Source organism: Aquarana catesbeiana, linkage group LG01, assembly GCF_042186555.1.
Source record: "Aquarana catesbeiana isolate 2022-GZ linkage group LG01, ASM4218655v1, whole genome shotgun sequence".
Lineage (NCBI taxonomy): Eukaryota > Metazoa > Chordata > Amphibia > Anura > Ranidae > Aquarana > Aquarana catesbeiana.
The window spans coordinates 407,159,006-407,184,450 of record NC_133324.1 but is presented as its reverse complement, the minus strand read 5'-3'; the positions used below and the strand labels follow the sequence as shown (position 1 = coordinate 407,184,450).

The 25,445-nt window shown below is 43.8% G+C and overlaps 1 protein-coding gene across 1 annotated transcript in view; it reads left to right on the top strand.

The window, feature by feature from the left end:
* Positions 1 to 310: 310 nt before the first annotated feature.
* BRD10 (bromodomain containing 10) overlaps positions 311 to 25,445 on the top strand; it is a 73,875-nt gene continuing 48,740 nt past the window's right edge. The window contains exons 1-2 of the mRNA XM_073635186.1: positions 311 to 853; positions 16,972 to 17,172. Coding sequence (XP_073491287.1) covers positions 483 to 853; positions 16,972 to 17,172 — 572 coding nt within the window. The 5' untranslated portion in view covers positions 311 to 482. The remainder of the gene's footprint in view (positions 854 to 16,971; positions 17,173 to 25,445) is intronic.

Sequence of the window (25,445 nt, the reverse complement as noted above, 5' to 3'; positions counted from 1 at the left end):
TCACTTGCTACACGCTTGTTCTGGGACTGGAAACAGGCAGAAAACGACATTTTCAGAATCAGGTCAGGAATGGCAGCCCACATAATTCTCTCGGTTTATAATCGCACTTGTCACGCTCCTGCCATTCTCAGTACGGCCGATTGACTATTCCATCGCTGCCTTCTCGCACCTGTCCTAGCAATGCCAAGGTGAGAGCTGTCAAAACAAGCAGGCCCCATCCAATCAGCTCTCTCCTCTCACCTAGCAGCCGCGGGTAAATGACGTCCTGCGATTGGCAGGCGGCGCCCAAGCTCTCCAGTGGCTGCGAGCAGTGCGGAGGGCGGGGCCGGGGAGACAGCAGGGAAGTGTTTAGCTCCTCACCTCAGTGCTTCCGGTACACCGGATTGTTCTGTGTGTGGTGGCGCTGAACCGGCTCCTGGGGCTTGGCTGCCGGTAGGAATGAGTCAGTGCGGGACGGGAGCGGACGTGTCAGCTGTTCCGCTATGGCTGAGGTGCCGGGAGCGTCACCTTTAGAGGATGGCGGAGGGACGGTGGTGGTGCGGACGCCCGGCACAGGGGCTGTGGAGGAGGTCAGCAGCTCGGCGTGTGAGGAAGGCGACACCGAGCCGGCTCCCGGGAGTCCGAGGACATCTGGGCGGGCGGAGGAGGAGGAGGCGGCGGCGGGCACCATGTCTCTTCTCAGGATAGAGGAGAAGTTCTTCGCGGGCCAGTACCGCGCTATAGACCAATTCGTCACTGACTTCAGGAGCATGCTGGAGGGCTGCTACCGGCTCTACGGCGCCGACCATTGGCTGTCCAAGCAAGCCCAGAAACTCGAGCTAGTGCTGGAGCAGAAGCTGGCACTGCTGCCCCGGTGAGTCATAGACAACACATAGAAGTCTGACAGCTGTGCAACCTGACTGGGGAGGACCATTGTACTGTACATGTCATCAATGGGCAGTACCACTCATCTACTTCTCACAGCTGTACAACCTGACCGGGGAGGGGTTCTTATATTGACACCTGTGATAGATCTATGAGTAGTACCTGTCATCTACTTCTCACAGCTGTACAACCTGACCGGGGAGGGGTTCTTATATTGACACCTGTGATAGATCTATGAGTAGTACCACTCATCTACTTCTCACAGCTGTACAACCTGACCGGGGAGGGGTTCTTATATTGACACCTGTGATAGATCTATGAGTAGTACCACTCATCTACTTCTCACAGCTGTACAACCTGACCGGGGAGGGGTTCTTATATTGGCACCTGTGATAGATCTATGAGTAGTGCCACTCATTTACTTCTCGCAGCTGTGCAACCTGACCGGGGAAAGGTTCTTATATTGACACCTGTGATAGATCTATGAGTAGTACCAGCCATCTACTTCTCACAGCTTTACAACCTGACCGGGGAGGGGTTCTTATATTGACACCTGTGATAGATCTATGAGTAGTACCTGTCATCTACTTCTCACAGCTGTACAACCTGACCGGGGAGGGGTTCTTATATTGACACCTGTGATAGATCTATGAGTAGTACGAGTCATCTTCTTCTCACAGCTTTACAACCTAACCAGGGAGGGATTCTTATACTGATGCCCGTGATAGATCTATGAGTAGTACCAGCCATCTGCTTCTCACAGCTGTGCAGCATGACCGGGGAGGGGTTCTTATACTGACACCTGTGATAGATCTATGAGTAGTACCAGTCCACTTCTCACAGCTGTACAACCTGACTGGGGAGGACCGCTGTACTGTGTACATGACATCAATGGGCAGCAACGGTCATCTACTTCTCATAGCTGTGCAACCTGACCGGGGAGGGGTTCTTATACTGACACCTGTGATAGATCTATGAGTAGTACCAGCCATCTACTTCTCACAGCTGTGCAGCATGACCAGGGAGGGGTTCTTATACTGATGCCTGTGATAGATCTATGAGTAGTACCGGTCATCTACTTCTCACAGCTGTACAACCTGACCGGGGAAAGGTTCTTATATTGACACCTGTGATAGATCTGAGTAGTACCGGTCATCTACTTCTCACAGCTGTACAACCTGACCGGGGAGGGGTTCTTATATTGACACCTGTGATAGATCTATGAGTAGTACCGGTCATCTACTTCTCACAGCTGTACAACCTGACCGGGGAAGGGTTCTTATATTGACACCTGTGATAGATCTATGAGTAGTACCGGTCATCTTCTTCTCACAGATTTACAACCTGACCGGGGAGGGATTCTTATACTGATGCCTGTGATAGATCTATGAGTAGTGCCACTCATCTACTTCTTGCAGCTGTGCAACCTGACCGGGGAAGGGTTCTTATATTCACACCTGTGATAGATCTATGAGTAGTACCAGTCATCTTCTTCTCACAGCTGTGCAGCATGACCAGTGAGGGGTTCTTATACTGATGCCTGTGATAGATCTATGAGTAGTACCAGTCCACTTCTCACAGCTGTACAACCTGACTGGGGAGGACCGCTGTACTGTGTACATGACATCAATGGGCAGCAACGGTCATCTACTTCTCATAGCTGTGCAACCTGACCAGGGAGGGGTTCTTATACTCACACCTGTGATAGATCTATGAGTAGTACCAGTCATCTACTTCTCACAGCTGTACAACCAGACCGGGGAGGGGTTCTTATGCTGACACCTGTGATAGATCTATGAGTAGTACCAGCCATCTACTTCTCACAGCTGTGCAGCATGACCAGGGAGGGGTTCTTATACTGATGCCTGTGATAGATCTATGAGTAGTACCAGTCCACTTCTCACAGCTGTACAACCTGACTGGGGAGGATTGCTGTACAGTGTACATGTCATCAATGGGCACCACTGGTCATCTACTTCTAACAGCTGTGCAACCTGACCGGGGAGGGGTACTTATACTGACACCTGTTATGGATCTATGAGTAGTACCTGGGGAAGACGGCTTATTATGCTGTGTACATCTCATCAATGATTAGCACCACTCATCTACTTCTCTCATACACTCACAGCTGTGCAACCTGACTGGGGAGGACCGTTATACTGTGTACATCTCATCAATGGGCAGCACCACTCATCTACTTCTCAACAGCTGTGCAGCCTGACCAGGGAGGGGTTCTTATACTAACACCTGTAATGGTTCTATGAGTAGTACCAGTCCTCTCCTACACCTACCTACTTCTGACATACACAGGCATGCTGGGGAGGACCGCTATAATATGTACATCTCATCAATGGACAGCACCGATCATCTACTTCTCAGTTACACTCACAGCTGTGCAACCTGACCAGGGGGGTGTTCTTATACTGACACCTAATGAGTAGTACCAGTCATCACCTACTTCTTACATACACATGCTGGGTAGGCTGACTGGGGGGCAGCTTATTATCCTGTGTACCACTCATCTACTTCTCACAGCTGTGCAGCCTGACCAGAGAGGAGTTCATATACAGACACCTGCAGTAGATCTATGAGTAGTACCAGTCATCTCCTACACCTACCTACTTCTTACATACACATGCTGTGCAGCCTGACTGGGGAGGAGTTCTTATACTGAAACCTGCTATACACTGCAAAAAACACACACAGGAGGGCGCAAACACCTTGTGCATTACCATAATTGCAGTTAAACGTGTCCCAGGTTGGAAACTGATGTGTTTTGGGGGTCATGCCGCTTTCCTCAGAGCCGACTTCTAACATCAACATGTTGGAAAAAGGATCACCCCTCCTAAAAATGACTTGTTAAACTCAATCAGGTGTAGCTAATCATCTTCTCAATGGCACACATGACCATTTGGGTCACATGGGCGGTCCACCCAACAGACTCAGCTTTGCGCCGCAGCAGGTGGATGACAGGTCCGTCTGCGCTCACTGTGCATATCTGTCAGTCCCGCTCTCCTCTATGGTGAGATCGGATGAAAACGGACCACCTTTCCCTTTGTTTTTATTTTTTATTAAAATCTGATCCACCAGACTGATGGAAAATAGCGTCATTATCTGTCTGGATTTCATGGACAGTATCAGATTGGATAGCAGTGGGTGTCAGCGGCCATATCACCGATGATGTCTGCTGCTCCATAGGAGTGAGGCTCCGATCAGGTCCGCCTGAAAAACTGACAGGTGGACCTGATCGGAAAGACCAGTGAAGGGGCCCTTTTGACTCTCAACTGATCAGCTGTTGTCATTTTGATTAGTTTACCATGAAAAGAGATTTTCAGTCCCTGGTAGTGCAACTGAAGCAAACAATCAACTATGGGTGGCAGGGCACTGTCAAAAGATCTCTGGGATAATGTTGTGGACAGGCACAGATCAGGAGGTGGATACAAAAAAGTTTCAAAGGCTTTATCAATGCCTAGAAGCACAGTGAAGTCTATTATTAGGGAGGCCTACAGCAACTCTGAAGCAGTTGCAGGAATTTGACAAAGAGTGGTCATTGCATGCATGTGACAACAATATCACAAATTCTCCACAAATGTGGCTTGTATGGGAGGGTTGCAAGAAAAAAGGCACTCTTCCAAGAAAGGCCACATGCAGTCAGGACTGAGCTTTGCCAAAACGCACCTTGAAGAATTTAACACCATTCCTACAGTAAAGCATGGAGGGGGTAATATCCTGTTATGGGGGTGTTTCTCTGCAACTTTTTTTCTGACATGTTGGTGTTATATGTTTTACTTGGATACTATAAGTTGCACTCGGTAAATACAGCTGGATAAAACAACCCTGTCTATCTTCAGGCTGCAAAGCAACACAATGGGGGTTATTTACGAAAGCCAAATCCACTTTGCACTGAAAGTGCACTTGGAAGTGCAGTCGCTCTAAATCTAAGGGGTAGATCTGAAATGAGGGGAAGCTCTGCTGATTTTATCATCCAATCATGTGCAAGCTAAAATGCTGTTTTTTATTTTCCTTGCATGCCCCCCTCGGATCTACAGCGACTTTACTTCCAAGTGCACTTTCAGTGCAAAGTGGGGGGGGGGGGGATGTTCTTGTATATACATTAATAGCTGTGCAGCCTGACCCAGGGAGGAGTTGTTATACTGACACCTGCTATAGATCAATGGTCAGCACCAATCCTCTGCTCCCCCTATTTACTTCTTACATGCACTTGTCTCTGATTTTTCAACTGCCGCTCCATTTAAAAGGAAGCCTAAAGTGGTTGTTAACCCTTACACATACCCAGTGAAGTGACTGGCCTCAGGTGATAAACAGAGATGAAACAAATCCTCCCAACATAAGTTGTACCTGTTTTTTTTTTTATCTTCAGTCTTCTCTTTCTCTACATCCGTGCAAAGTGCAGAATTTATATAGCCTGTCCAAGCTCCCAGAAAGAAGGGGGGGGGGGGAGCTTAAGTTACAGCTCAGTGAGGAGAGCTGAATGAAAGAAATGGACACACAGAGCTGGGCCTCCCTTCCCTCATCTTTTTACCTCTTGATGTCAGGAAAACTTGTCAGAAGTGGCTCATACAGATAGCAGAGGAACGAGGCAGCAAACTGAAATGACACTTAATGCATTGGATTGAGACAAGTGCTTTGTTCATATTTCATATCAGAGGTTTACAACCACTTTAACATACATCTCACATTTAAATATTACTGATTTTCTTAGTTTGCAAAGCTAAGATGACTGACATGCATGTTAAAGCCCAACTGAATTTAATCAATTACATCAACTTTGCTGATTGCAGAGTTCTAGGTCTGAATTTGAAAAAGACATGTCGAACGTCTGCAGATAGACCATTTCTTCCACGCAGAGAGCAAGGGCCCATCTTTGCAGCATGCTGGCGCCTGTATGTTTGCGCTCATGCACAGGGGCAATTAGGGCCATACACTGCCCAGATTGGTGTATTTCTGTGGCAGATATGACCAGGTGTTTATCAGCCACAGACAAGAATCCTGTACAAATCAATGGCATTAACTTTCTGAATCCAGGGGCACACATTCATTCCTAACTCTAGGTGATGGCTACAAGCAGACAGGCATAGACTTTGTTAGCCTTTTGTTGATTTGTACAGGCTTCCTGTCTGTGGCTGATCGTAAATCTCTGGTAATAATTGCTGCAAAAATACACTGATTTGGGCAATGCATGGCTCCAATTGCCCATGTGAATGAGTCCTTAATCAGAATGTGGCTGCTTTTTAAGGTTAGTCTTTGATCGACTTTTGTTTTGATGTACAGTGCCTTTCAAAAGTATTCACCCCTCTTGGCTTTTTTTTGTTTGTTTTAATCTGAATTATATGTGATGGATCAGAACACAATAGTCTAAGTTGGTGAAGTAAAATTAGAAAAATATATACATAAAACTATTTTTCAGAAATAAAAAACTGATAATTTGCATGTATTCACCCCCTTTGTTATGAAGCCCATAACAAGCTCTGATGCAACCAATTACCTTTCAGAAGTCACATCATTCGTGAAATGATGTCCACCTGTGTGCAATCTAAGTGTCACATGATCTGTCATTACATATACACACGCTTTTTTGAAAAGCCCCAGAGGCTGCAACACCTAAGCAAGAGCACCACTAACCAAACGCTGCCATGAAGTCCAAGGGACTCTCCAAACAAGTAAGGGACAATGTTGTTGAAAAGTACAGGTTAGGTTAGAAAAAAAAAATTCAAATCTTTGATCTCCAGGAGCACCATCAAATCTATCATAACCAAATGGAAAGAACATGGCACAACAGCAAACCTGCTAAGAGATGGCCGCACACCAAAACTCATGGACTGGGCAAGGAGGGCATTAATCAGAGAAGCAGCACAGAGACCTAAGGTAACCCTGGAGGAGCTGCAGAGTTCCACAGCTGAGACTGGAGTATCTGTACATAGGACGGCAATAAGCCATACGCTCCATAGAGTTGAGCTTTGTGGCAGAGTGGCCAGAAGAAAGCCATTACTTTCAGCAAAAAACAAAATGGCACGTTTTGAGTTTGCGAAAAGGCATATGGGAGACTCCCAAAATGAATGGAGGAAGGTGCTCTGGTCTGATGAGACTAAAATTGAACTTTTTGGCCATCAGAGAAAATGCTATGTCTGGCGCAAACCCATCACATCACTCCAAGAACACCATCCCTACAGTGAAACGTGGTGGCAGCATCATGCCGTGGGGATGTTTTTCAGCCGTCGGGATTGGGAAACTGGTTAGGGTTGAGGGAAAGATGGATGGTGCTAAATACAAGGATATTCTTGAGCAAAACCTGTACCACTCTGTGTGTGATTTGAGGCTAGGACAGAGGTTCACCTTCTAGCAGGACAATGACCCCAAACACACTGCTAAAGCAACACGTGAGTGGTTTAAGGGGAAACATGTAAATTTGTTGGAATGGCCTAGTCCAGGGGTGTCCAAACTACGGCCCTCCAGCTGTTGCGGAACTACACTTCCCATGAGGCATTGTAAAACTCTGACATTCACAGACATGACTAGGCATGATGGGAGTTGTAGTTCCTTAACAACTGGAGGGCCATAGTTTGGACACCACTGGCCTAGTCAAAGCCCAGACCTCAATCCAATAGAAAATCTGTGGTCAGACTTAAAGATTGCAGTTCACAAGCGCAAACCATCCAACTTGAAGGAGCTGAAGCAGTTCTGCCAGGAGGAATGGGCAAAAATCCCAGTGGTAAGATGTGGCAAGCTCGTAGAGACTTATCCAAAGAGACTTGGAGCTGCGATAGCCGCAAGAGGTGGCTCTACAAAGTATTGACTCTAGGGGGGTGAATAGTTATGCACATTGACTTTTTCTGTTATTTTGTCCTATTTTTGTTGTTTGCTTCGCAATAAAATAAAAATCTTCAACGTTGTGGGCATGTTCTATAAATTAAATGATGCAAATCCTCAAACAATCCATGTTAATTCCAGGTTGTGAGGAAACAAAACATGAAAAATGCCAAGGGGGTGAATACTTTTGCAAGGCACTGTACCTGGAATGGATTCAAACTGAAAGTTTAGTTGGGTTTTATAGCCGAACTTTGGAATTAGGCTACATTCACACCAGAGATTTAGCCCAGTGCAATTTGCAGTGGCAGGAATCTTCTGATTTCCTCTAGCTTAATTGCTTAAGAGGAAAAAGGGATGGGAAGAGAAGGTAAAGGGGGAATCAGGGGTAAATTGAGTTCAGTTTAATCCTAAAAGTCCAAAAGTGTATTTGGCGGCAGGGGCATCTTAATCAGTACTGTCGAAGTGAGGTCGACCTACTCAGGAACTCTGGGTTGGAGGCCACACTTTTGTTTTTAATCCAAGCTGGGAGAGTTCAGCAAGTCCTGGTAGGCTGACAAATAGAAGAAAGCAGCCTGAGAAATTCACGTATCCTGGAACCTCTTCCCCAGTGATGAAGGGAGGCAGCGAGGTCCTGTATTTTTCTAATTTCATTTACTCTAGCAAACCTTGATGATAATTGGGGGGGGGGGGGGTTCCAGTCTGTTTTCACATGCAAGCCCGTGTGCCATTAAAAAAAAGAACAGTTGGGGAGGATTTGTTGTAACAAATTAGTGGAATGCAGTTAATGTGAAGCAAGTAACTCATGGCCTAGGTCCATGAATGGTGTGCAAGCTTTTGTACTATAGTAGTGTTGGAATGAGATATAACACCTGAGACAGTGGCCAATTAAAATGCACTACTCCTCCCAAACCAAATCAGATTCATTGATCTTTTAGAAATGTAAATCAGAGCTAATCTTGGTTTGAAGGGGCCGAAGATTAGCCCTGTACATCTTATCGGGGTCAGGTGTGAGACTGATGGCCAGGTATTTAAAGCTGGAACAGGCTCAATGAAAAAAAAAGGATTGTCAAGATAACCTGCTCTAGAGGGTTTGATGGAAATGTTGAGTGCTTCTAATTTGGCAAAGTTTATCTTATAATTTGAGAGGTCCCTGTATGGTCATCGGGTTTGAGATGAAGAGTAAGAGCCCCTTCCTGACTGACAAAATTTCACTTCATTGCCATCACACGGGGCTAACAAGCTTTGGGCAGGTTACAGGTACTCTTTCTGAAGATATCAGGTCTGTTATGCCTTGTTTCCACTGAGCGGTTCGGTACAGTACGCTATTTTGAGTGTTTCCATTATGAAAGCGGCCCATACAACCGAACTGCACCATTCTGGGTCCTGCTTCAGATGTGGGGCCATAGAAAACGGTACAGTTCGGTTAAGGCGGAGCTACAATACATTCCACCGATTGGCGGACGTGTGACGCCATGCTAGGCATTTTTTCTAAACCCACGTATGGCCCCTGGCGGTCCGACTTGCAGTGGAAACGCTCACCTGAATAGGCCGGACCATTCTAGGCCTTCCAAACTGTACTGACCTGAACCAATCCGCTCAGTGGAAATGAGGTATTAGACCACCAATGTCCCCCCTCGCTTCTAATGACCCCCCTGGTAACAGACAGTTCTGAAACCAGAAGTGATTATCAATGCTTTGGCTTCATTAGACAAAGAGGAGGTGGGGGAGTGGATGTTTCTCCATCTCCTCTGTGATTACCTATCCTGGCCATTTGCTGCGGTCTGCAACTCCCCAGAGGATGGGAGAGCCAGGGAGCCACCACAGGCTTGCTGGGGAATGGCCCTTCTCACTTCAGTAAAAGTGGGTGGCTGTAGAGCTGCCCAGATCACTTTTATTGAACAATCGATCACCGTCTGTGGGGGGTTGCAGCTGCAGTCATGTGCTTGACCACTTGCTGACTGTGTGTATGTATGTGTGTGAGATTTTATTTATATTATAAATTTATAGTAAGGCGGCCAGCCAGCGTTTAAAAAAAAAAAAATTAAAGTTGCAAGATCAAGCACTCTGGCATACTGTTTTCTTATCCCCTGAAAATTTTTCTCTTTTTCTGTATGTAAACATAAAGGACATGTATAATTTAAGAAAGTATACCAGATACTGTCATTACATATATTATCCACATGTGGCTATCAGAATATGTATATGAATCTGTGCTGGCACTCACAATGCTTAATGATCTTTTCAATGCAATATAAAACGAAATATATTAAAATAAATCAATTTGCACGCATGAATAGGTGAACATTTCAACAAACAAAAATATTAGTTTCATGAACCCAATGTGAACAAATGGTGCACTGTAATATCTAAATAGTGTTAAATCAAAACCGTCTTATGTCGGGGGAGGGGGGTAGATATCCAAAACTCTGCAATAGTGCACCCCCAGGTGAATGACCACCACTGTCCCCTTAAGTGTAAACGCTCACCTTAACCACTTCTGGGTGGCATGTCCAGGCTGGATGACGTACCTGTAATTCATCAAAAAACGCTGCCCAAAAACCGTGTGACATAAAAAATTGCAACGACGGCCATTTTATTCTCCAGGGTGTCTGCTAAAAAAAAAAAAAAAAAAGTAATTTTATAGCAAAAAATAATACAGATTTTTACTTGTAAACAAATATCAGAAAAAGGCTGGTTCCTTAAGTGGTTAAAGTTTGACCCTAGTTACAATGGTCAAAACACACATCTTTATTATACCAGGATCGAGCAAGGTGCTTATTAGTAGTAGTAACCCTCCAGTCTGCCTCAGTCGTATCCTAACAGCTTAATTCCATTAGGCTTACAAGGAATGGTTTCAACAATCGTGAGAAAAGATGGTCCACAACTCCTTGCTTGCTTTTTAAACTCTTAAATGTATTGATTCCCTAGAAAGCACACAGACAGCAGATGTAAACGCGTTTCAGCCTTGCGGGACTTGTTCATATTGGGTAGTAGCACCCTACTTCTGCTCTAATTTATAGCTTCGACAATCATCCAGCAAGGAGAAGCTCACAAAAATAATACTATAGAAACAAAATATAGTGCTCACTGCAGAAAACAGATTTATTAAAACTTTTTAATAAGGCCCCTTTCACACTTGTGCGACTTTGTATGTGACTTTGCAGTCCCAAGTCACAGGACCATGCTTTCTAATGAGTACCATTCATATCTGTACAACTTTAAGTCTCAGCGACTTCGAAGTAGTCCCTGCACTACTTTGGTCCGACTTTGATGTGACTTGAGGTCCATAGACCTCAAGATTACACAGGCATTGCTTCAAGTCGCGTCAAAATCGCACAACTTTCAGGTCGCACAAGTGTGAAAGGGGCCTTAACTGCACTCGCTTTTTAAAATGCCCAAACTGTCTTCATGAATTACTGACATAAGGCACATGAACAGCGCTGTGCAGAGCCAAATGACTATACAGCACTACACAACCTATCTTCAGTGTTCTGGCTGAGGGAAGAAGGTTCTCATCCAAGATTTTACAATACATGGCCCAGTCTATTGACCCCTCAATGTGGCAAAGTCAGTGTGTACCTTTAGTAGAGAAACAGCCCCAAAGCATAATGTTTCCACCTACGTGCTTGACTGCCTATGAACACCATCCCTACAGTCCAGGACGGAGGTGGAAATGTGATGCTTTGGGGCTGTTTCTGTTAAAGGTATAGGCCAACTTTGCTGCATTATGGGGCCATGTATTGTAAAATATTGGATGAGAACCTTCTTTCCTCAGCCAGAACACTGAATATGGGTCGTGGATGGGTTTTCCAGCATGACAATGACCCAAAATATAGCGCCAAGGCAACAAAGGAGTGGCTCAAGAAGGAGCACATTAAGGTCACGGAGTGGCTAAGCCAGTTTCCAGACCGTAATCCTATAGAAAATTTATGGAGGGAGCTGAAACTTTTTCTTGTAATTCCTTTATTTTTCAAAGAGGATATGGCTTACAACCCAAGTAAATGACATCAAACATATAATACGGTCATGTAAGAGGAACAGTAGGATCACATCGGCAAATGTACAAATCAGTCATCCCAGCAATACCCTAATCAGATGGGCACATAGGATATAACGGTTTCAAGAATCGTGAACAACAGATAGAGCTGGGGGAATCCACAAGCGACTTTAAGGGGGACCCTAGTATGAAACATAAATGTCAAGCTGTGCTAGAAAATAAAAATACAAACAATATCGGGATGCTGAGCGTCCCGATGGCCGGTTGATTAGGGTATAATGTAAAGTTAGCAATAAATAAAATTAAATAACAATAAAGTTGGATGTGAATATAAGCTATATTCAAAAAAGCAATACCCACAACTAAAGCTAATATTCGAATAAGGAGGGGCGGGGGGAGATTAATTAAACGAGGGAGGGGGGAAGAAGATAGTGGGTGTCTCTAATGTGGGAGGAATAATAGGGTAGAGGAAAGGGGAGAGAGAAAGTGAGTAGAGCTAAATCCAGGAGGTCCCCCGAATTCCGAAACCTGGAGATATGCGTCGGTGTACACAAAGTGGTGCCAGGGTCTCCAAGTCTCACGAAAGGTCTCCTGGTTGTGCAGAGTGGCGGTGAGATCTTCCATATCTCTTATACGTACTGTATCTATAGCTCATTTACTTTAGAGTATAGAAAATTGGTGACTCGTGCTTTGACAGACTACAGTGTGTATATCTGGAAGGTAATCCCAACCTTAATGGAAACCAAATACAAAAAAAACATATGATACTATATAGCAAACTACAATGTGTAAGATTGAAGAAGTGATCAAAACTCCCCTTGAACAAATATAATGGTATATCAAAAAAATTGTGGTGCAAATAAATACATAAACATGAAGAGCTGCAATGTATGATGCAAACAAATGAAAAAAATAAAAAATAGTGGAAAATAGTCCATATACAAAAACACCCAAAAGTGATGTAACAATCCGAGATTGTCCAATTGTATGGAGTAATAGGTGTATGGGTCCACCACCATAGATAGAGTGGCTGGCCACTTACCAGAACCCCATGACCCCCTGTTACAGAGGGTCTAAATGGGCTGTAAGATCCTGCTGCTCTGGAACACCAAGGGGTCAAGATGGAAGCTGGAATGGGACATCAGGAACTGTAGTGCAGATGGATGGATCCACAGGGAAAAAGGCTTAGCCCTCAGCAGAGTGGTATCATCATAGAAGAGAAAGAGAGGAGGGCTCCGATAGTGTAAAATAAAATGGTATTTATTTAAAAATATAGTAAACACTCACATGTAAAATAGGAAAAAACGTCCTCTGAAGAAGAACAGTCTGTGGCACCGGCCAGATGTTCACAGACAGCCCGTCCTGCTGGAGTTACGACGACAGTGGGAGGTGACGCGATGACACCGCTCAGCCCTACGCTGCGTTTCGCAAAAGAATTGCGTCTTCCAGGGGCACATCACGTCACCTCCCTTAAATAATACAGTAGAAGCCTTACTCTGGGTTCCACCTACATCGGACTTCCGCAATAGCCTGGAAAGCAATCGACAGAATACATGCGCGCATGCGTGCCCTGAATCCCGACCTGCATCACATGATGCTACGTCGGGCGGCTAACTAAATGAACCCGGAATGAGAGTTAGCAGAATACATGTGCGCGTGCGCGCCCTGAATCCTGACCTGCATCACATGATGCTGCGTCAGGCGGCTAACTAGAAAAAACCCGGAATGAAAGTCGCGGCCACTCAAGTGGGCATGGGCACCCGACGGCCTCAAGTGGGCATGGGCACCCGACGGCCTGTCCCTATGCTTTGGGACAGTGAGTAGTTGAAATTTGATTTGTGGCCTGCGAGGAGACCAGACGAAGTCGCAAAATAAAGAGTTAATTCGCTTAAAGAACGCAGATGGAACTCGAATGGGGAGCGCCTGCATCAAGTACAACACCGTTGGCAGCATGGTCATCTTGAGGGCGCTATAGCAGCCAAACCATGTTAATGTGAGTGCCAGTGGAGAAGATCAGTTCTAATATGAGCAAGCAGTAGGGCACAGTTTGCTGCTTACAGGTTGGTGGGGTCAGAGGTGAGGTCAACGCCCAAATAATGTATAGCGTTTTGGCGAACAGTTTCAAACAGTTTCAAATCAGTTTTCAGGAGTGCTATCGGGCGAAGGTTTCCACACCGCAGTGAGTCCTTACCCTCCTTTGGGATCAGAGAAATATAGGCTCTCAGGGTGTCTAGTGGGAAGGTTTCCCCTTCCGTGATAGAATTAAGGGCTGAGACCAGAGGTCGCGAGAGTGTCTTAAAAAAGGCCTTATAATAGGTTGAGGTAAGGCCATCAGGGCCGGGAGCCTTTTTCGGTTTCGAGTGGGCCAAAGCGACACCCAGTTCAGCTCCTCTTGTACTGCAAGAGAGAGAGCAAGGGCATGCCAGAGGAGGTTAGGTAGGACTGTGGGGTTGTTCCACCATCAGAGGGGGAGGCAGTGAGGGGAGCTCAGTCTGAGTTATAGAGGCCTTAATAGAAGGACTTAAACTCCACTGCCATATCAGGTGAAGTAGTCAGCCTCTGACCTGAGGGGACCATGACGCTGGAAATGTAGGTTTTTGTGCGAGGACCAAGCAATGCCCGCGCAAGCAATGTATCCAGTTTGAGAATTCGTTGTACGATGTGCCCGGGCCAGTTTTTGCTTTGTTTTGTGAAATATAAGTGAACGGAGTTCCTCGCGGACTCTCAGGACATCATGATAGGTGGAGCGGGCAAGAGTGGCCTTATGGGAGCGTTCCAAATTACGCATCTGGGTAATATGTTCTTCTGTACGATTAGTCCTCTCTCTCTTAAGGCAAGCTCCTATTCTGATCAATGCTCCCCGGATGACCGTTTTTGGGTCTCCCACACCACCAATAGATTGGTGACCGAGGCTTCATTGATGGAGAAATACTCCCGTAAGGTGGTCAGGAGTTTGGTGTGGATCTCTTCCGATTGGAGCAGAGACTCATTTAGTCTCCAGTCTAGGGCACTGGTCCCAATTGGAGTGTCATGTGGACCGGAGCGTGGTCGGAGAGGGAGATAACATCAATAGAGGTTGACACTACTCTAGCTAGGTCTTTGTGCGTTATCAAAAGATAATCAAGCCGTGAGTAGGTGGGATGGACCGGGGAAAAAAAGGAATAGTCACAGTTCTGTGGATGTAGCAACCGCCAGGGGGTCTACCAGGTGCAGAGTTTGTAGGTCTGCCTTCATCCGCCGAAGGCAGGAAAAGGAAAGATGAGAGGAGCCCCTTGAGACATCCAGTAGTGGGGGGAGCTGAAACTTTGAGTTGCCAAGAAACCTTAAAGATTTAGAGAAGATCTGTAAAAAAGAGTGGACCCAAATCCCTCCTGAGATGTGTGCAAACCTGGTCACCAACTACAAGAAACATCTTACCTTTTTGCTTGCCAACAAGGGTTTCTCCACCAAGTACCAAGTCATGTTTTGCTTTAGGATCAAATACTTATTTCACTCACTGAACTGCAACTTAATGTATAGCATTTGTTGTATGTGTTTTTTTTTTCTGGATTTTTGGTTGATATTCTGTCTCCATAATTTAAAATACACCTATGATAAAAATTCTAGACCCTTAATTTCTTTGTATATAGGCAAACTTACAAAATCTGCAGGGTATCAAATACTTATTTCCGTGTGTGTGTATATGTATGTGTATATATATATATATATATATATATATATATATATATATTATTATTATTATACAAGATTTATATAGTGCCAACAGTTTACGCAGCGCTTTACAATGTATAGGGGGACAACACAATTACAGTACAGTTCAATACAAAAGGTACAGGAGGGCCCTGCCCGTAGAGCTTACATTGTAAAGGGAGGGGGTGGTGGTACAAAAGACAATAGCTGCAGAGAATGATTTGATGGGGGTGGTATATAATATTGTATGTATATGTGGGTATGTATATATGTGTGTGTGTATATGTGTGTGTGTGTATGTGTATATATATATATATATATATATATATATATATAAATATAATAGAGCTGCACGATTCTGGCCAAAATGAGAATCACAATTTTTTTTTACTTAGAATAAAAAGATCACGATTCTCGCGACATAATTTTTTTTTTTTAGGAGAGAGAGATTGATAGATTGATTGAGAGGTTCATTGAGAGCCTCTCCTCTTAAGTGTCCCCCTTTTCTTTCAAGTGATCCCCCCTTTTCCCTCTCAAGTATCCCCCTATTATCCTTTCAGGTACCCCTACTTATCTCAGGCATCCCCCTTTTCCACCTCTTTCTCTAGTGATCTCCTTCCCCCTGTCAGGTGCCCCCAATCCCAGGATGCCCCCCCTCTATATTAGGTGTCCCCCTTGCACTCAGGTGTCCCCCCCATCTCTTCGTCTGTCATGTGTCCCCCCTCTGTCAGGTGTCACCTCACCTGCAGCTGGATCTTGCCGTCCTGTCACCACCCAGTGTGTTGTGGCCCCGGTGGGACACACCTGGCACAGCAGGCAGAGCACCCCAAGCAGAGAGACCCCCATCCGGGCGATCTGGGCGGTGCCGGTCAGGGCTCTCCGGTTTCGTGGGGGCTGTACGGCCCGCTCCTGCTTTCCGCAATGTTTCCCGCTGACATCACAAGCAACGTCCCCTACCTACCAACACCGGGGGGCGGGGCTGTCACTCTGACATACTTTCTGACCAATCACATTCTTCTGCCGAGTGACGTCAGCACGCTGGCTCCGACGGCTTCCCCTCCGCTCTAACACAGGGACAACATTGTTCAGTGTGCAGCGGCGCGGCGCGTGCTTTTCAGCTCAATCGTCACAATCGCACAAATCCAGAGTTGCGATTATGGCGGGCGGAGAATCGCGATAACGATTCTCCGCGATTAATCGTGCAGCACTAAAATATAGATAGATATATATCTATATATATATATATATATAGATATATATCTATATCTATCTCTATCTCTATCTATCTATAGATATATCTATTTATCTCTTGCTTTGAAAGTTCATTAGGTGTTGTGAATGCAGCACCTATTCATACACATTAGCAAAAAACTATTTATGCATACAATATTTAGCACCAAACCCATCACTGTTTCTTTGTACTGTATTTGTTGTGTGTTTTTATTCAAACAATTTCATTTTTTTCATTTGCAGTGTTTCTTAGATTCTATTCTAGAGATATAGTCAGCAGAAATACTAATGTCTATTTTTTCCTACTTAAAGCAGTCTTTGATTCCTATGAATTAATGAATGTATATATTTTAATCTTATAGGAGCTTTCGAGATAGAACATTGTTAACTGCATCATCTACAAGTCTCTGTGGAGTGGAAGAAGATAAAGCATCAGAGTGCGCATTAACAAGACGGAGATCGTCAGCAAGAAGTTTAGCCAGTGTTAACACAGGAGCAATGGAATCTGTAATGGTGCAGGTTCTAAAGCAAGCTGAGTTTTTAAGAGCAAAAGAAGAAAAAAGGTATAAAAATATATTCGGTAATTGGGTGACACATTGAAACTTAATTGCAATCAGATTGTACATATATGTAGTGCAAGGGCTTTCATGGATATAAATGTAATTCATTGGGTAGGAAGGGCCTTGCAGGATTTATTTTTTGTAAATCTAAGATTGTACAGTCAGGTAATGCCATGCATTCAGGTCTTGACGTGTTCTATCAACCGCAATCTTCCTTAGACTCCTTTCACACTGGGGCGTTTTTTCAAAAAAAAAAAGTGGTAGGGTCCTTTTTATGCTGCACAGTGTGATGATGTTGTGAGCCGTTGACCATTTACTCCATCACAGACTGCAGCAGCAGATCTGCCAGTCATCACTCCCACAGGCTGAAATTGAAAAGGGACAGAGAATACTAAGCTAGGTGAATAATTTTATTTCATCTGCCAAATGATAAAGATTAGGTTCTATAAATAGGGACACCTGTTGAAAGAGAGTATTCCCTTTTAAGTTAAGAGGGATTGACAGGAAGCTAAGGAAAATTTCCCCTGTGAGTTACGGACAGGAACAAATAAAAGCAGATCTTTTATCCATTTCCTTCTCTACCCAAAACTTAAAACAAAAACAGACCTAATAATAATGGTATTTCCAGAAGTCGGCTACCTGAGAGATGGTTGATTCCACCTTCAACTGGGAATGCAAACCAAAACAGTAATCTTAAGATCTTGTTGAATGTGTCTTTCTCTTAGCTGGAGTCTGATGACTTATCCTATTATTTGTGGAAAGGATCACTTCTTTAATCCATCTGGCTATGGAATCTTCAATGCTTGAAGCCCCTTAATTTAGCCACAAAGTAGAACTGGAAGATGACAACCTTCTAATGTATCTCAAGTGAAACAATTTCAATCTAACAAATCTGAATTTTGGGCTTCCTTCTGACTTATCTGGGTGCTGTAGTTGGGACAGTCACTGTTTGTAATCTATGAAAACCTGAAGCTACCTTGGGTTGTTACACAGGGACTGACTTTAGGATTACCGCATCTTCTAGGATGAACAAGCATGGGTCCCTACATGAAAGAATTTGCAAGTCTCCTATCCCCCCAGTGCATGTAATGGCTAATAAGAACAACATCTTTATTGTTGAGAGTTTGAGACAATCCCAGATGAGTTGTTTGAGGATACAAACCTAAAGTTAAATCCCAGGGAGCAGTAGTTTAACAATTTGTGAGTTGCAGTGTTCTCTGGATATCTCATAAAAAAGGTCATCCTCTGCCAACCTAGCTTTCAAACAAAAACTGAAAAATCTGCTATTTCTACATTAAGGGTACTAGGTGGCAAACCCTTATCTAATCCAGCCTGCGGGAATTCAGGGATGGCAGGTATTGAACAATAAACCTTGTATAGTCTTTTTCACCCACCAAGTAAAAAATTAGTTCCATACTTTAGTACAATGTTTCTCAACTCCAGTCCTCAAGTACCCCCAACAGGTTTCAGGCTCACCATTATTTTGCACAGGTGATTTGATCAGTCTGAGGTAAATCCTGAATACATGACCTGTTAGTGGTACTTGAGGACTAGAGTTGAGAAACATTGCTTTAGCATATCTCCTTTCCTAGTAGTCAATGTATCACTACAGAGAAGGGTTTCAATTACTTTCTCAAAACAATCTGTGTCTGGAAATCCCCCTTTCTGTCTCCAGGCTTTCAGATGACAGAGTTGAATGCTCGAGTGTCATGCCGAACCCTGACACAGGGGATCTAGCTGAATCGGTAGAAACGCCGGAGCAGAAATAGATGGAGACATGAAGTTTGATAACAAACACTTTTTTGGGCACCAAGAATCTTACTGATCTGTAATGATATCAAACCAAAAAAGGGGAAAAGCATACTCCATCCTGAAATCTTATCTGTAAGTTAAGGGTATCTATCCTCTGACCAGGCAGGGTTCTCTCTCTCTATGGAGAAGTAATTCTTCACTTTTTTGTTTCTGCTTTTAAAAAAACATATTTTTAAGATATTAATGGACAGGAAAGTCATCCCCTTCTAGCTCCTGTAAACTCCTTATAAATCTCTATATCTTGGGAGTTAGCAGGCTGAATACCTTATGATTGCATAGATGTGTATATGCACTCTAATGAATGTGTTGAATCTTCTCCTTCCTTCTTAACCTGAGAATGGGATCTCAGTTACCAGGACTAGTGTGAGAGAAATTAAAGATATAGGCTTGGTGTCTCTATCTGAGGAACAGATTGTGATATGGAGGGCACTAGGTCTGAGATAACTGATCTAAAGGAGCAAAAGACTGATTCCATCTCATCCAGTCCAAAATTCCAAACTTTCATTTGACAAAAAGAGCAAGGCTTCCCTGTGAGAGAAGGGGAACTTGGGTACCACCACCAGGGGGAATTCTGGGTAGGACAGGGCCTCAGATATTGGCAGGAACATGATGCAATCTTCGCATAAGGCCAAAATTCCATAAGCTTGAAAGCATGGAATTACCATACTTTTTCTTGGGTTTGATGCATATGTACAGTGCCCTGAAAAAGTATTCATACCGGACCATTTTGTGAAAATTTCGTGGCTCGTGGTCAACCATGATAAATTTAGAAGCGCTGAATATCAACTTGCCAATCTCTGCTTTGCGGAGTATCCAGACTCAATACCCCTTTCAGTGGCAGCAGACATCCCTTCCCTATTTAGAAATCCTACTGACTCCCACCATCTCTTCAATTTACAAAGCTAATTATCTGACTTTGTTCGATTTAAGCTATTAGAGGTTGTGCGGACATGGTCTGATGTAAATCTGTCATGGATGGGTAGAATCGCTTTCGTGAAGTTAAGTTCTACCTAGGTTACTATATTATTTTTGCACTTTGCCTATCCAGGTCCCGGTTCATGCCACGTGACTGTTTCAATCAAAAATCTTCCATTACATTTGGGGAACCAAAGGCTCCAGGATAGCTCGGGCCACAATGTATGCTCCTAAGGATTCAGGCGGACTAGGCATGCCTGATTTTGGAAATACTATGTGGCTGCACAGCTCGCCCAATTATGCCAACTTTACAGCCAACATTATCGACCAGATTGGGTTTCTATAGAGACCCAGGTGTGCTCTCCATTTACAATAGATCTTGCCCTTTGAATTCCACGAAAACATTGTAAAGCTATACTGTGCCCTACGCTCTCCCACTCATTACATGTGTGGGACACGAACTGTAGGAGGTGGCCTTTGCGCTCTGCACATATCCTGGTAGCTCCTTTTTTTTTGCAATCCCCTGTTTCCACCAGGTGTTCAACCTGAAAGATTTGGCTGGTGGTTGAACAAGGGATTATACCGTATAGGCGACTATCTCGATCATAGGGGCATACACCCCCCCTTCCTATTTCACGGGAAGTTTGGAGATGCCCCCCGCGGAGAGCTTCCATTTGCAACAAATTTACCACTTTCTCAAATCTTTGCAGAAGGAAAGCTCTGACTTAGCAGTCCATACCGTGTTCAAAATCAGATGCATGCAGGATGCTGCTATGTGAGTGGGTGTCTCCATGCTATACAAACTGTTGGTCGACTCCACTGCTAGATTATCTTACCAGGTGGCATTGGAAAGGGATCTGTCCATAGACCCTGAGGTGGAGGACTGGCGTAAATGGAGTACGCAAATCCATAAAGGGATACTTAATGTTGCCTTGATTGAGGCAGGTTCACACCAGATGGTAATTAGTGCCGGAGCGCCTCTTAAAAATGAACGCAGGCACCTTGGCTACCTGTTTCAGGGGCTGTGGCCAGATAGGCTCGCCGTTGCATGTGTGGTGGTTGTGCCCCAAGGTTCGTCGTTTTTGGATGAGGGTTCATTCATTTATTTTTTAAGTCACGATGGTCACATCACTAAAGATGTATTGCCCTACTAAATAAGCCTGTTGAAAATGTTCCACGACATACTCAGACCTTAATCTACTTTGTTTCTAGCAGGCAAAATCGCTATAGCGGCAGCGTGGAAAAGCCCTATCATAGATATTGCGATAGTAAAACGAAAACACGCATGTTTTTACATTGTGAGTGCCTTACGAGATAAACAGTCCATTTTCGACAAAATACGGTCCCTTTGGCTTGCTTACTTGCAGGTCCCAGATGAATGAATCTTATCATATGAATAAGTTGATCCAGGATCCCTGGACAAATCTATTTCCTTTCTTCTTCTCTTTTCCTCTTCTTATCTATTTCTTTGTTTCCTTAACTCCTGCCAGCCTTGGCATCACGTTCACTTAGCTTTTTTCTTTTCCTTTCTTACTTAAATTGATGTTTATATTTGAGGGCCCGGAGTCCCTTTTCTGGGAGCGTTACAATGCTTGGCAACGAGTATTAAACTTTGAACCGTGGTCACTGGACGTGGGCTTTCCTACCTGGTAGGCCTACTTCCAGGAAATACGATTTAAGGTGGACTCGACCTTGAAATCTTGTTTTTTTTTGTCCCACGTTCTGAGCCAAGGGGTGATCATACGAATGACCACCTCCAAGTGTTCACAATGTTTTTGTTGTTTTTATATCCATGTTATAACACAAAATATGTTATTCTTGTCCACTTCTGTTGGTGGTAAAATGCTCACTTATGAGCCAAGATTTTCTGCTGTTGCTTCCCCCCACTTATTTACCAATTTATTGTACATACAGAGCATGCAAGGATTGTTCGCTGCTCTGCACAGTGCTCTTGTTGCCTTCACTCTTCTCAAAATCGTAATAAAAACTATTGAAACAGAAAAAATATTCATACCCATTGAAGTTTTCCACATTTTGTCATGTTACAACCAAAAACGTAAATATATTTTATTGGGATTTTATGTGATAGACCATCACAAAGTGGCACATAATTGTGAAGTTGAAGGAAAATGCTAAATGGTTTTCAATTTTTTTTTTTTTACAAATATCTGAAAAGTGAGGCATGCATTTATATTCAGCCCCCTTTACTCTGATACCCGTAACTAAAATCTAGTGGAACCAATTGCCTTCAGAAGTCACCTAATTTAATAGAATCCACCTGTGTGTAATTTTGTTTGTAGTTTGTTAGGGAACCTTAATGAACACACCAGACAGGTCAGGTAAAAAAGTTGTGGAGAAGTTTAAAGCAGGGTTAGGTTATAAAAAAAAAAATATCCCAAGCTTTGAACATCTCACAGAGCACTGTTCAATCTCCATCATCCGAAAATGGAAAGAGTATGGCACAACTGCAAACCTACCAACATATGGCTGTCCACCTAAACAGACAGGCCGGACAAGGAGAGCAATAATCAGAGAAGCAGCCAAGAGGCCCATGGTAACTCTGGAGAAGCTGGAGAGATCCACAGCTCAGGTGGGAGAATCTGTCAACAGGCCAACTTTTGGTTTGTGTACTCCAAAAATCTTGTCTTTATAAAAGAGTGGCAAAAAGAAAACCATTGTTTAAAGATACCTATAAGAAGTCACATTTGCAGTTTGCGAGAAGCCATGTGGGGAACACAGCAAACATGTGAAAGAAGGTGCTCTGGTCAGATGAGACGAAAATTTAACTTTTTGGACTAAAAATAAAACGCTATTTGTGGTGGAAAACGAACTCTGCACATCACCTTGAACACACCATCCCCACCGTGAAACATGGTGGCAGCATGATGTTGTGGGATTGCTTTTCTTCAGCAGGGACAGGGAAGCTGGTTAGAATTGATTGAAAGATTGATGGAGCCAAATACAGGGCAATCTTAGAGGAAAACCTGTTAGAGTCTGCAAGCGGAGATTCACCTTCCAGCATGACAAACGAGCCTAAACATACAGCCAGAGCTACAATGGAATGGTTTCGATCAAAGCATATTCATGTGTTAGAATGGTCCAGTCAAAGTCCAGGCCTAAATCCAATTGAGAATCTGTGGCAAGACTTGAAAATTGCTGTTCACAGAGTTTCTCCATACACTCTGACAGAGCTTGAGCTATTTTGCAAAGAAGAATGGGCAAAAATTTCACCCTCCTAGATGTGCAATACTGGTAGAGACATACCCAAAAAGACTTGCAGCTGTAATTGCAGCGAAAGGTGGTTCTAAAAAGTATTGACTCGGTGCTGAATACAAGTGCACGCCACACTTTTCAGATATTTATTTGTAAAAATTGTTCAAAAACATTTATCATTTTCCTTCCATTTCACAATTAGACCATCACAAAGTGGCACATATCACATAAAATCCCAATAAAATAAATTTTCCATTTTTGGTTGTAACACGAAAAAAAAAAAATGGAATATTTCAAGGGGTGTGAATACTTTTTCAAGGTACTGTATGCTTCTAGTAAACAAAAACCAAAAATCTTCCACAGACAAACCCCAATATGCAGCCAAAAAGCCCACGCATACCCCGTACATCAAAGATCTAGAAGCTGAGGAAGAACCACATCTTGTTTGTAAAACCGTCCCTTTTTGCTTCTGCATCCCTTTCCCTTCCTCATTCATGGTTGGAGTGCAGTAAGACTGCAACTGCTGTGTATCGTGGCCAAGCGAGGGCAGACAGAAGCCTCGAGGCCAAGTGGTAGCAACGCTCCCCCTCCCTAGGAGACTTCTTGTAGTGTGGCCAGGTAAAGCAAGGCTGCCTCGCTGTTTAAGCCGTCTGCCAGAAGTGCATCGCCTGCTTTCTCGACATGCATCATTCTCCACTGGCAGAAACCGATTTGAACACCATTCTGGTTCACTCCAGTCTGTACTGTATGTCCAACTTACCGAACTGCTGACCAGGGTGCACCAAACTTCCGCAAGCGAAATGAGGTCCAGCTTGGCAGAAAGAAAAATCATACAATAAGAAGGCAAGACACAGCTCAAAGACTGGGACCTGACTACATTGAGGGGGGCAGATGACCACAATCAGTAGACCCAGAGAAATAAACAAATGATATGATGTGCACTCCTGGATGGCCAGAAATGCAATGAAATTGAGGATAAGGGCAGTGGGAGGATATTTTAACCTCCTTTTCAGTTTGTGCTTCCTGTTGAAGGTGCAGACGGTTATCTCTCAGGAAGCTGTCCTGGAAGACGATTAGGGAAATGTATCTGTCCCTTGATATGCTATAATACAGTTCAGCTGTTCATTAAATGCATTTGTCAATACAATTTGTCTTAATGCTTTCTTTTGTAATTTACTGACCAAAACCACTCAATCTAAAAGATGGAGAGGCAGCATAAGGAGCAAGTCAAGGCTCGGCTCAGTTTCTTTGTACAAAATTTGTCATCCTAACGCAGGCCATAGATTATCCGACTATTTTTTTTTTTTTTCATTCAACCACAGGTTGCAGGAAAGAAAATTGCTCAATTCCACCATCAACATAGTCAGTGTTGATCTATTGTGTTCTCCCGGCGGGGGTGGGGGGGGGGGGGGTGGGCGTTGCAGGGAGCCGTCTGTGCCGGGAGAACATGGTAACAATTGCTAGCGGCTATAGCCACTGGCAAATAATTGCATGTAAAAGTCTGACATGCTGGTTGTAACCAAGTCAATCAATGGATCAAACATTTACTGATATTTGATAATCCCCCACAGATGTGTTTGTCAAGTTACCATAGACTTGAATGAAAGAGGTTGACAAGGTTCAACTCCTAGATTTGACATGTAGCTTTGTTTTCGCAGCACAGCGACAGAGGTGAAATCCTGAGATTACACTTTTAGCCTGGAGTTACTTTAACATCCCCTTGACCAGAAATTTTAAAGACTGGGGCACCTTCCAAATGCTTTGTTCTTCCCTCCACCTTTTTTTTTTTTATTTTATTAAAGACTACCAACAAAACATACCATTCCATCTACCAAGAGCATTCAGAATCAGTAATAAAAGCAGTTATCAATTGCTGCGATGTTATCTTATAATTATATACCGGGTGTTCAATTGTTTACCCACTTATCTATTGGGCCCTTACACCGCCTTCCTACCCAGGCAAATTGGCCAAACGAGAATTGCATGGTCATGCAACATGGTACGGAAACATAATGTTTATCTTTTTTAATTTTTTTTAAAACAGAACTGTCTTTTGGTGGTATTTAATCACCACTGGGTTTTTTTTCTATTTTTTTTGCTAAACAAACAGAATGTTTTTCTTAGTTTTTGTCATAAAACATTGTAAATAAGTAATGTTTCTCCTTCACTGATGTGGGCTGATGATGCTGCACTGATGGGAACTTAAAGGCGGCACTGATGAGGCATCACTGATTGTCAGCACTGGTGGGCACTGTTGGGGCTGCACTGACCATCAGTGTAGATGTCCCCTGTGTGGATTTGCTGGGTACCAGCTCTCCTCTCCATACGCGCTGTCA